The 11,578-nt window shown below is 43.6% G+C and overlaps 1 protein-coding gene across 2 annotated transcripts in view; it reads right to left on the bottom strand.

The window, feature by feature from the left end:
- Positions 1-29: 29 nt before the first annotated feature.
- The window catches only part of NCBP1 (nuclear cap binding protein subunit 1), a 38,539-nt gene continuing 26,990 nt past the window's right edge, over positions 30-11,578 (bottom strand). For both annotated transcript variants that reach the window (XM_045841032.1, XM_045841033.1), the window contains 6 exons: positions 10,799-10,892; positions 7,985-8,088; positions 5,789-5,903; positions 2,434-2,562; positions 1,748-1,861; positions 30-556 (listed from right to left, as the gene is read on the bottom strand). In XM_045841032.1, the coding sequence (XP_045696988.1) occupies positions 443-556; positions 1,748-1,861; positions 2,434-2,562; positions 5,789-5,903; positions 7,985-8,088; positions 10,799-10,892 (670 nt within the window). In that variant the 3' untranslated portion in view covers positions 30-442. The remainder of the gene's footprint in view (positions 557-1,747; positions 1,862-2,433; positions 2,563-5,788; positions 5,904-7,984; positions 8,089-10,798; positions 10,893-11,578) is intronic.

Raw genomic sequence — 11,578 nt, 5'->3', positions numbered from 1 at the left:
CTGAGATGATAAAACATGAAAGACCAAAGTTTAAAAAACATATTTTTAGTTTTATTTTAGCCACGTTAGGTTATCCACGACCTGTGAAAAGCTATGCTACTTGGTAAGAAACCCACTGGTTCTGTATACTACTGTGTTAGCTTGACCTCTAGTGTTCACATACCTCAGACCAGTTATCTTTTGTGCCTTAAAGAGGGAGAAAGTCAGAAAAGTTGTATGTCATGTATATAATACATCCTAAGGTTATCGTCACATTGTCATTAGGAGTATTTGCTTTTTAGGAGCAATTACAGGTAATCAATGCCATATTCTTCACTGTCGTCCTCTTTCTGTTTCCTTTAGACAGTAAAAGGATGCTACAAGAAAGCAAGCATTCAAGCCATCAAAAATAAGACAAATAAAATTTCTAAAAAGTCTTGACATGAGGAGAAAAAAGTCACCCTTAGGCCTGCAGGGCACAGAACTGCTGGAACACGGCCAGGATGTGAGGGTCTAGTTCAGCAGTGAAGAGCAGGTTCTCCAGGGTCACCATGTACTGCTGGATGATTTGGTGGTGCTGCGGATGCAAAAGGGGGGTTTGGGTCAAGGAAAAGAGCACACAAGCAATCTTGCAGAACATTCCCCTTGGTAGCCGCCCACCCCTGTTGTGCGATGATGGGAGGGAATTGTAGGGAAAAAAATGGTTATGAGTAACAGGCCCCTGAAAAGCCCCAGTATTAAGAAAATGTAGGGAAATGAGGAAAAAATGGATGTTCAAAAACTTCTTAAAAAATCCAATTCTGAGCAGCAGCTATGAGTATGCAATTCATGCTTCAAGGCAGTGCCTGCTACTACCACTGCTGTGGACAAGGCTAGGCTGGGTCTCTCCCCTGATGAGGACCAACACAAGCATGACTTTAAAAATAGCCCAGACAGAACTAGGAAGACTTTTTTTTTTTTTTTTTAAAGGGAAGGTGGTGTATGCTACAAATAGGAATAGCAGAATTGCTACTGTTACAGTTAAACATGGTCCCTGAAATGTAAGAAAAAAAAATTTGGACAGAGCATTAAAAGAATCTCTTTGCAAAGGAAAAAAAAAAGAATTAGCCAGTGATCTATTAAGCAGTCCACAAAATAAGAACCCCAAACCTCATTTTTTATCTTTTAAAAATAGCTCGTCTGTCCTACTGGAAATCAGTGATGTGTTAAGCTTACATGGAAAAAGTGTCAGAACATGAAATCATCTCTTCTGTGTGCACCTGGGATATAGTCAGAGCTCCCTAAAGGATTAGGGCCTGTTTCAACTGGCAATAAATCTAGAGATAATTTTTATTTGGAGGCTTATAGAACCTACTTCCTTTTATGACTTCTAATTTAATAACTTTTCCAGAATAAATGAGGATTTGGGCTGTTAAAGAATTCGTTCCACTCTCCTACTAATCTTTAACATAGCCTTGCGGCTGAGGGCACTGTTTACCGTTACAGTGTTACTTTACATCGTTAATGTCATTACTGTTCTCTGAGCATTTTTCTCTACATTGTGTATCATCACTAGGCTTTCTAGCAAAGACAATGGCCATTAGGAGTCTGGGTGATACCAATTTAAGCCTAACTATTCTGATGAGCAACAGCAGGAACAAATGTACATGAACTAAAGGGCTCATGGGTATCACATAACCTCCTGACAAATTTGATGATTTCAAAAAATGGAATGTCTTTGTGGCTGAGAACAGTGATGTTTATTAGCTAATCAGAGTTCCCCACAAACCTGTAAGAAGATCTGCTGAAGCCTCTCTATACAGTTCTTGTACCACGGAGTTAACACGCTGGTCCCGTCAGTCTCACAACGTACTAAGTGCTCGGTCAGGATCATGATGAACCGCTGGAAAGGGGGTGCAGAGTTGAAAAAGTGTTAGGGAGTGAATTCTTCAGAAACAGTCACACTTTTGACCACAGGTATTGTCTGTTCCACTCTGTCTTTATGGTGGGCAACGTCCATAATTCAGTGCACACTGTCCAGAAAGGTGCACTAGTTGATAGTGAGTGCGTCCTTTTTGGCACTATGTGAAGACCTTTAGTGTCTAGGTTACTTAGCTAGGACTTAATTAGAAATGTTAATAGGAATCTATGCACAAAAATGTTCACCAGGAAGGAAAACCACCCCCTAAATGACCAACAACTGGGAAAAGTTCAATGAGAGAGGGATTTCATGTACACGTCCCCTGTTGTTAAGAGCGTGGAGAAATGCTCGCACAGAAAGCTCCACAAACAACGCACAATTTGGAGGTACACACGTTCCCTCCCGGTACTGGGCTTTTATTTCCTTAGTAAGTTTTTGTATTTTTTAACCTCTATAAATTTGAACGTAGAACTTTTTATGACTAAAAACATTTTTAAAAGTAAATGTATTATTTCCTTTTACATATCAATTGTCATTGTCCCCAGCCAAGATACCTGAAATATGACGAGGAAGAGGTTCTTTTGTTCACTCTGGGCAGACTCCACTTTTTCCTGCAGTCTTTCTATTTGCTCCTCCAGAGCCCCGTCTTTCCTGTCACTGCTTCTGTCGTCGTCGTCACTTCTCTTCAGAATGCAGAGGAACGAAAGGGAAACGCCATTTGAAATGTTAGTGGATTAAATCCCATCAAGTAAGGGGAAATACTGTATTTTGTCTGTTCAAGTACTATTCGAAGATTTGTATGCTACAGGGAAGGCACTGCACCCCCCAAACACATACACGCACACACACTTGTCCTAGGGCCAGAGAAATTTAGTGGCACTTGTCTTGGGTAATGGCAGGAGTGTTTGCTATGAAGCAGAAGTGAGTTATGCCTTTTACAAAACGGCCCAATCAGGGAAGTTATTTGCGTCCTATTCTCCCCTCCAGTCCAAGTGAGAACAGCTCTGAGCCCCGTGGAAGATGCAGTGGATTCCTGTTCACCACGGCTGTATCTTCTCAAGCAGCTGTGCGCCCCGGGTCGGTCAGTGCCGGAGCACTGCTCCTTGGGGAAGTAGAGGGTTAGGTTCCTGGGGAGCCTCCTGTCACATTTTCACCAACTGATCAAGATAAATCCTTGTTTTATGTGTTTCTGTTTAAAGATCTCTTGTTTAATGTCTTACAAATAATTATATACAGTATTTCTTCATACTAAAACTAGCCGAGAAGGATTTAACATTTCCTGACCCCTAGTAACGTGACTAAATTTTGCTGGCTTTCAGCCTCACAAGAATGCTATCCACTACAGTTTTTTTAATAAATCAGCCATCATCTCATAAATCCGTAACTGTAGCTACTTTTCCAGAGCTTTGTCACACGCTACTTTAGTGCTTGATGTGTCCATCTGCAGATTGGTGAGTTTCCTCTTCCTCTTTCTGGGTGGACACTGTCGCTTCTTCAACACTGAACTCACAAGCAACAGCACTGGGATTCACACCTGGACGAGGCGTGTCTAGCACATGTATCTTCCAGCCAGGCACACCCAGGCCTTGCTGTGCTCAGGGACACTAGCCAGCCTAGGTCCTGTGTGTGGGGGCCATCTTAAACAGTGAAATCACACACAAAAAAACAAAATGCAACATGTGAAAACAAAAAGCACAAATAACGTGGCACTAAACATCATGGAAAGAACAGTTTCTTAAATAGCAGAACTGCAACAAGAAAGGCAGAGCGCCTGTTCGCCCTCAGCTGGAACAAGCCGCCTGGGCAACTCAGAACTCCCGGTGCTCCGAGTATGTCTGCCAACGACCAGGAAGGCACTGTGACTCTTGATTTTGAGGTTACAAATACATTTTAGTGAGTAGGTGAGTTTGTAGAAATAGAACCTGCAAACAATGAGGACAGACTGTGTATTCCTGTAACTGCTATTCCCTGTTCAACAAAGTAGATCACCAATGAAAAAACCAACAGTGCTTTCCAATCATTCATCATTATTTGAGCAGTAACGGAGAGGCAGCTTGCTCATCTTTCATTCTCTAATGGGCCACACAAAAAAGCTTTATGCCACTCAAGAGCCACGGGCTGCCCATCCTTGTAATGGTTTAGAAATGGTAGAAACGGCTGCAGGTGACATGGAATAACCCCCGGCAGACTGTGTAAGACTGTTGCCAGTGACGGGCTGAGGGCTCCACACACCTCTGTGAAGCTTTACCAGTGCCCCCCAGCTCACCCGGAAGAACTGAGACCATTTGTTTAGGGTTGTTTTTGTTAAAGGCAGAAGAAAAGTCATGATTTTACAGATCAGGGAATAGGCCCAGAGGTGACACGACTTTCCCAGTGTCACACAGCAAGGGGCAGAGCCAGAACCTGACTCCAGGTGTGTTACATACCAAAGTCCTTTCAGCAAGAAGGCAGGCATCGCCAAACCTAGAAAGCCCATTCTTTCTAGAAGACAGCCTACTGGCACAGCCCCATTTCTGACAGCGCCCAATCCTCAAACGAAATGATCAGAACCCGCTTACTCTGTTTTTATGGAGTCCTGTTTCTGTCTCTAACACTCCACCTGTTACGGCATCTGCCTTACTACACTCTAGGAAGCCAGGTCCATGTTCGTCTTTCCTGACCCCAGACTACGGCCAAGTCCGAGAGTACCACCGACCAACACACCGTTCTGCAGTGAGGGAGGTCACAGAAATCCGCGCTGCCGATCACACCAGACACCAGACACACGTGATTATTGAGCACTTGAAATGTGGTTAGTGGGACTAAGGAACTACATTTTACATTGTGTTTAATTTTAATTAAAGTTACATGTGGTTAGCGGTTACCACACTGGATACCACATGGCCACAGAGACTGGAGGGGCATGAGGGAAAGTTTCTGGAGCTTCATAGACCTGGGTCGGTCACTTACAAGCCATGTCATCTTGAGCAAGTTACTTAACGTTCTCTGCGCCTGTTTATACATTATCCAGTGGGGACGACACCATTCACCTTGCAGTAATTTAGGTCTCTGAGCGTGTGTTTACATATAGACACACATATGTGTACGTCTACATAGAGACAAGAAGCACCTGAACCTGCTACAGGTTCACGTAAGTCATTGAACTTGTCTTCACCATCTACTCTGGTAAGGATGTGTAACACTGGAAAATACTGTCACAGAGAGAACCAGGACTATTATGCTAAGTCACAGAACACAGCCAGCTCACTGCTTCCCCCGCAAATGGCAAAGTGCTAATCTTCTCATCAATATGAGAAGTAGTCTGTAAACCTGGGAACAACTGTCTCCCTCCTCTCACAGTTCCGGGGAAGTGATAACACCAACAGTCTTCTCCCTCTTCCCCTGCTGCAGCAGAAACTTGGAGAAATAAACCTGGCTGGTCTGGCTCAGTGGACTGAGCGTGGGCCTGTGAACCAAAGCATTGTTGGTTCGATTCCCATTCAGAGCACATGCCTGGGTTGCAGGCCAGGTCCCTGGTGAAGGACCCCCAAGACGTAACCACACATTGATGTTTCTCTCCCACGCTCTCATTAAAAAAATAAGTAAGATCTTAAAAAAAAAAAAAAGAAAAGAAGAAACTCAGAGAAGCACAAGTGTTCTCTCCACTCTTCCCAGCTGGGAATGACAAACGTGAAGCGGACCCAGAGATGGTGAACTTTGGGAAAGGAAGGGTTGTGATGGAGCAGGTTCAGGATGTGGAGCAGAGAGCAACGACCCCCACGTTCTTCCTCTCCCTCCACTTCCTTGAGCAGCTCCATCCACATAATCTGGCCTCAGCAGAAAGTAAGTTCCCATCAAGGTAATAAACTGAATACTCACGAGTTTTTGGTATACCTTTTTTGACCTTCCATTAATCTAAACAAGACTCACCCGTTTGTGTTGCCTTGCGAGTTTTTCTTTAGCTTCTTCCAGCTCTTTCTGGATCTTCAGAACGTGTTTGTTCATCTTACGAATTGTGGAGTGCAAAATTTCCCAAACAAACAACCTTCAAGAAAAATGGTATTTGGTTACTGTATGTTAAACTATGCTTACAGAAAATAAAGACTTCTTGCCCTGGCTGGTATAGCTCAGTGAATTGAGAGTGGGCTGTGAACCAAGGGGTGGCCAGTTCGATTCCCAGTCAGGGCACATGCCTGGGTTGTGGGCCAGGTCCCTGGTGGGGGGCACACGAGAGGCAACTGCACACTGATGTTTCCCTCTCTTTTTCCTTCCCTTCCCTTCTCTCTAAAAATAAATAAATAAAATCTTTAAAAAAATAAAGAAAAAGAAAAAGAAAATAAAGATCTCTCAACTTTTCTAAGCTATTCATTCTTAAGGTCTAACAGCTTCCCATTCTTTAGGCAGAATTAGTCACACAGCTCCATCAACACTTGGGCATCTAGCTCTACCCGTTAAGACTCAGGTGAGCTTCCTGAAGGCAATATAGGTCCCTGTCATTTCCTCCTAGACACACACTGAAGGGATGTGTATTCACTGAAATGAAATGGCAAACCAGAAAAAAACATTAAGAACAAAATCACATATTCTTTCTAAACACTAAGTATTGGAATTTTCTCAAAATGGAAACCTAATTTGAGGCTCACTTTACTTTTAACTAGCATACAGTCAGTCAATTCTCTTGGAACATTTAAGAAACCAGTCGCTGACAATAGCTATAAACTAATTGGGCTTTTAAGAATGAGATAAACATTTATATGTCAGTTATCAGCAAATTACTAAAGTACCAGGATCACCTCGTAGGCTTTAAAATATTTTCTGCTTAAGTGGTCTATATTTTTAAATGACTTAACTGCTTTTCTGTCTATAAAGTAGATCTCTTAACACCAAGACATTGCATAAAAGAGTGTGTCCTACAGACTTTGACTTGGATGACAGTTTAAGTGGAAGACAGTAAAACACCCTGAGTGTAACACTCCAAGTTCCGAGCGTTGGCTGGCAGGGTAAGAGAGCAGAGTGCTTTAACTCTGGAAGGGGTGGTCAGCGAAGACTCCGCAGTTTCACACGGCGGAGCTTGGCACTGAAGAACACAGGGAGCTCCTGAGCGATGCATCCATATGAGATGCATGTGCTAGAATTCTGTCCTTAGTTGTGTGACTCTGGACAAGCTACTTGATCACTCTGCCACATCTTTCTACTTTGTAAAATACAGAGGACAATGCAACCCCCTCTGCAGTGGTGGTGTGAGCACATGAGCTGCAAATGTCAATCACTCAGGATAACAGTTAACACATGCTTGGGTGGCCAGTTTTCTGAGAGTTTGCAAATCTGAGAATGTCTTTCTGTTGCTTCATTTGTGAATGCCAACCTAGATGGCATGATAACCTTAGAGCACATCCTTTCACCCTAAGAACTCAGTTTCTTTCAGACTAGTGCCCTCTGCCAATAACAGACACAAAGAAGATAATAAAGGCTGTGATGGATTTTTATGTCTTCTCAAGTAATTTTCCTGTGTTTTCTGTTTTGTGTCAACTCCTGCTGCCCCAGTCTTGTTCATTTATAAAGACTGGGGACTCAAGTTCATGAATAAGAACAGAGCCTAATGAAAAGTCTCTTTCCTGTAGGAGGGATGGATCTAGAATGAATCTTCTGCATTAAATCTGGGATTTTTATGACTGAGATGAGACCTCCCTCCCTCATGGACGTCTGGGTGCTTACCAGGCTTCCCTCAGTCCCTCCAAGGATGTGTACTTACTCCCCCTTGAGTCTGGTTTCTCCCAGTTCCTGGTGTGCACTCCAGGTCCCTAGTGGAGCTGGGACTCTTCTCCATGTCCCCTGCCACACAGCCTGACCTCCTCTGCTAATGGTCTGGATCCTCGTCAGCATTTCCACTTGACTGGTGGAGTCCTATTCAACTCACATGTGTGCCCCCAAGGGATGCTGCGACCTGACTGACTGACTGCATTTCCACTGTCCGGGTATCTCTGTCAAGTCCAACCCCACCACATTGGACCACCAGTATATATTAATATCAGTCTGGTTGGGATCAAAACTTGGGGCTCATGTATAAGACACCACATGAAAACCAATCCTCAGAGAATACGGACTTCGTAAAATAATTCACATTACCTAGTAAAGTCACGAGACAGTTCTGAAGAGAAGATCCAATTTGCTACTGCCGCACAGTCGACAATCTGAGTACGAATCATCTTATCTACCAGTACAGCAATCATCTGCAACGAGGGAAGAATTTCGAGGATAAATCACACCTGTACAGGCTACACCTGTAGCCATAACAACCCTACTGCTACGAAGCTAAAACATGGGGGCTGTGAAATGCATTTCCAGTGGCCATGGGACAGTCGACTTGACCATTAGGCCTGACGACTTACTCTGCCCTCCGCTTGGCTCTGGTACTTACTGTAAGAATGCTGTAACACCAATAAACACTGAACAACAATACTCTGAATGGTAACACAATCGTTAAAGAAATTTACATAATACGGACTTCCGGCAAGATGGAGGAATAGGTGGACGCACCGTACTTCCTCACACAACCAAGATTAGAACAACAACAATTTAGAGCCAGAATAACACCCAGAACTGACAGAGGATTTATCTGAATGGAAGTCGGACAGCCAAGAAGATGAAGTAGACCCGTACATCTAGACTGGTAGGAGGGGCGGAGGATGAGCCCGGCGGGCGCAGGTCGGGGCGCGCGGAGGTCGGGGGAAAACGTGGTGAGAACTCGGCGCGTAAGCCATCTGGGGTGTGCAAGAATGCAGAGGTGGACCCTGGGTGCGCAGGCTGTGGCTGGCGGACCCAGTGAGGCGGCGATTGTGGACCAGGGCAGAGCTAGCAGCCCAGGATCCCAGAGAAGGGACTGAGATCCCAGGAGAACGAACTACCACCATTGTTCCCTCCCATCCCCACTCCCGCCCCCACATACAATGTCACAATCTAGTGACTGGGGTGCCCAGCCCTGGTGAACACCTAAGGCTCTGCCTCCCACCGTGACAAGAGTGACCAGACCGGAAAAAAAAAAAAAGGAGAGACAGGGAGAGACATGTTTCCAACAGAAGAACAGATCAGTCCCCCAGGACTCATCCTTTTGAGCGACCAAGAAATAGCCAATCTATCAGATGCACAGTTCAAAACACTGGTGATCAGAAAGCTCACGGAATTGGTTGATTTTGGGAGCAAATTAGATGAAAAGATGCAGGTTACTATAAAAGAGATGAAGGAAGATACACGGAGGAGAGCCAATAGTGAAGGGAAGGAAACTGGGTCTCAAAACAATACAGTGGACCAGAAGGAAGATAGAATCAACCAAGCAGGAAAGCATGAAGAAATAAGAATTCAAAAAAATGAGGAGAAGCTTAAGAGCATCCAGGACATCTTTAAACGATCCAATATCCGAATTATAGGGGTACCAGAATGGGAAGGAGAAAAGCAACAGATTGAGCACATATTTGAACAAATAATAAAGGAGAACTTCCCCAATCTGGCAAAGGAAATAGTCTTCCAAGAAATCCAGGAAGCTCAGAGAGCCCCAAAGAAGTTGGACCCAAGAAGAAACACACCAAGGCACATCATAATTACATTAGCCAAGGTAAAAATGAAGGAGAGAATCCTAGAAGCAGCAAGAGATAAGGGGACAGTCACCTACAAAGGAGTTCCCATCAGACTGTCAGCTGATTTCTCCAAAGAGACCTTACAGGCAAGAAGGGGCTGGAAAGAAATATTCCAAGTCATGAAAGACAAGGACCTACATCCCAGATTGCTCTATCCAGCAAAGCTTTCATTTAGAATGGAAGGGCAAAGTGCTTCTCAGATAAGGTCAAGTTAAAGGAGTTCATCATCACCAAGCCCTTATTTTATGAAATGCTAAAGGGACTTATCTAAGAAAAGAAGATAAAGAAAAAACACGTATAGTAAAAGGACAGCAAACTCACAATTATTAACAACCACACCTAAAGCAAAATCAAAAGAAACTAAGCAAACAACTAGAACAGGAAGAGAACCACAGAAATGGAGGTCACATGGAGGGTTAGCAACAGGGGGGTGGGAGGAGAAGAGAGGGGGAAAAGGTACAGAGAATAAGTAGCATAGAATGTAGGTTGAAAATAGATAGGGGGAGGACAAGAATAGTATGGAAAATGTAGAAGCTAAAGAACTTATAAGTATGACACATGGACATGAACTAAAGGGGGGGAATGTGGGTGGGAGAGGGTGTATAGGGTGGAGGGGGGTGAAGGGGGGAAATGGGACAACTGTAATAGCATAATCAATAAAATATATTAAAAAATTTACATAATACCTAAAAAATACATAATTTCCACTGAATCCTAAAATTTAAAAATATACGTTTTATCATAAAAAGTCTTAAAACATGTTCTGTAATTTATTTAAATGCCTCTTACAACGCATGGTATGAAAACAATATATTGAGACAGAAATCTGGGGCGTGTCTGCAGAAACTGGACAGGCTACATAACTATTCCCTACCCAAATGGTAGAATCTTCAAGCAACAAGCACTCTTACTATTTAAAATGTATTAAGATATTATAGCCCCAAACCAAATAACAATACTTTCTCTTAATTCCACAGCATTAAAAAAAGCACAGATTTTTAGCCCTGGCTGGTGGAGCTCAGTGGATTGAGCGTGGGCTGCGAACCAAAGCATCGCAGGTTCGATTCCCAGTCAGGGCACATGCCTGGGTTGCAGGCCATGGTCCCCAGTAACCGCACATTGATGTTTCTCTCTCTCTTTCTCCCTCCTTTCCCTCTCTAAAAATAAATAAATAAAATCTTTAAAAAAAAAAAGCACAGATTTTAAAGCCATTCTGTGGACGTTTTGCAAACGAAAACACTGGTAATAACAGCCTTATTTGTATACCCACACAGTCAGAGCCCCACACGTCTCACTGAACAGTCTCTACCTGTGGGTGGTTCCTCCAGACCTCGAACATGACCCTCAGAACATGCAACTTTCCTTCATCACTTTCAGCCAGGGTTTTGAAGACTTCATGAAACCTTTGATAGTGGGAGGGAAAAACACCACATAAAAACTGATTCATTATTCATTTTAATTTTTCAAAGCCTTTTCAGTATTACTCAATTTACAGTGCAATATGTAAATGCAAAATAACCAAATGTTAACCACTAAGGATATAAGAGGCATGCCTAGGAATTCAGTTTGTATGGAATCTGTCACACAATCTTAGCCCGGGACTCCAGGTTACTGTGTATGTGTATCTACTAAGGACAGGTGAGGGCTAAGGAACCATCTTCAAACACAGGTGATGTCTCCCATGTGACTCACCTTCTGTGGGAACCCTGCAGTGAAACAGACTTAGAAGCTGAGATGGCGGGAGGAGCCCAGGTCTCTGCTTGGCTGGAGGAGTATCTGTACATTCTTGCCTCTTTTGGACTGACGAATTAGAAAGATCTGTCTTTAGATGCCAACCTTTGGGTGGATCCCCAAAATATAGTCGGCTCTCCTTTCTGCTCAACTTCCTTTAGAAAGATGCCTAGACAGGTGGGAGCTTCTTCACCCTACGTGTGACTATCCTGTGGACCCGTGTTTCACTGAGTCCCTCTAAAGGTCTACATGAAGAAATACACATCCCATGTGTATACGCAAACTGCACGTGAAGATGGACAGAAGCCGCAGGACCAGGATTTTAGCGACCACGAGCCAAAGCCCACGGTATCCCAAT

Source organism: Phyllostomus hastatus, unplaced genomic scaffold, assembly GCF_019186645.2.
Source record: "Phyllostomus hastatus isolate PE091 unplaced genomic scaffold, TTU_PhHast_1.1 phas_contig_34, whole genome shotgun sequence".
Lineage (NCBI taxonomy): Eukaryota > Metazoa > Chordata > Mammalia > Chiroptera > Phyllostomidae > Phyllostomus > Phyllostomus hastatus.
This window is presented reverse-complemented; position numbering and strand designations above follow the sequence as displayed.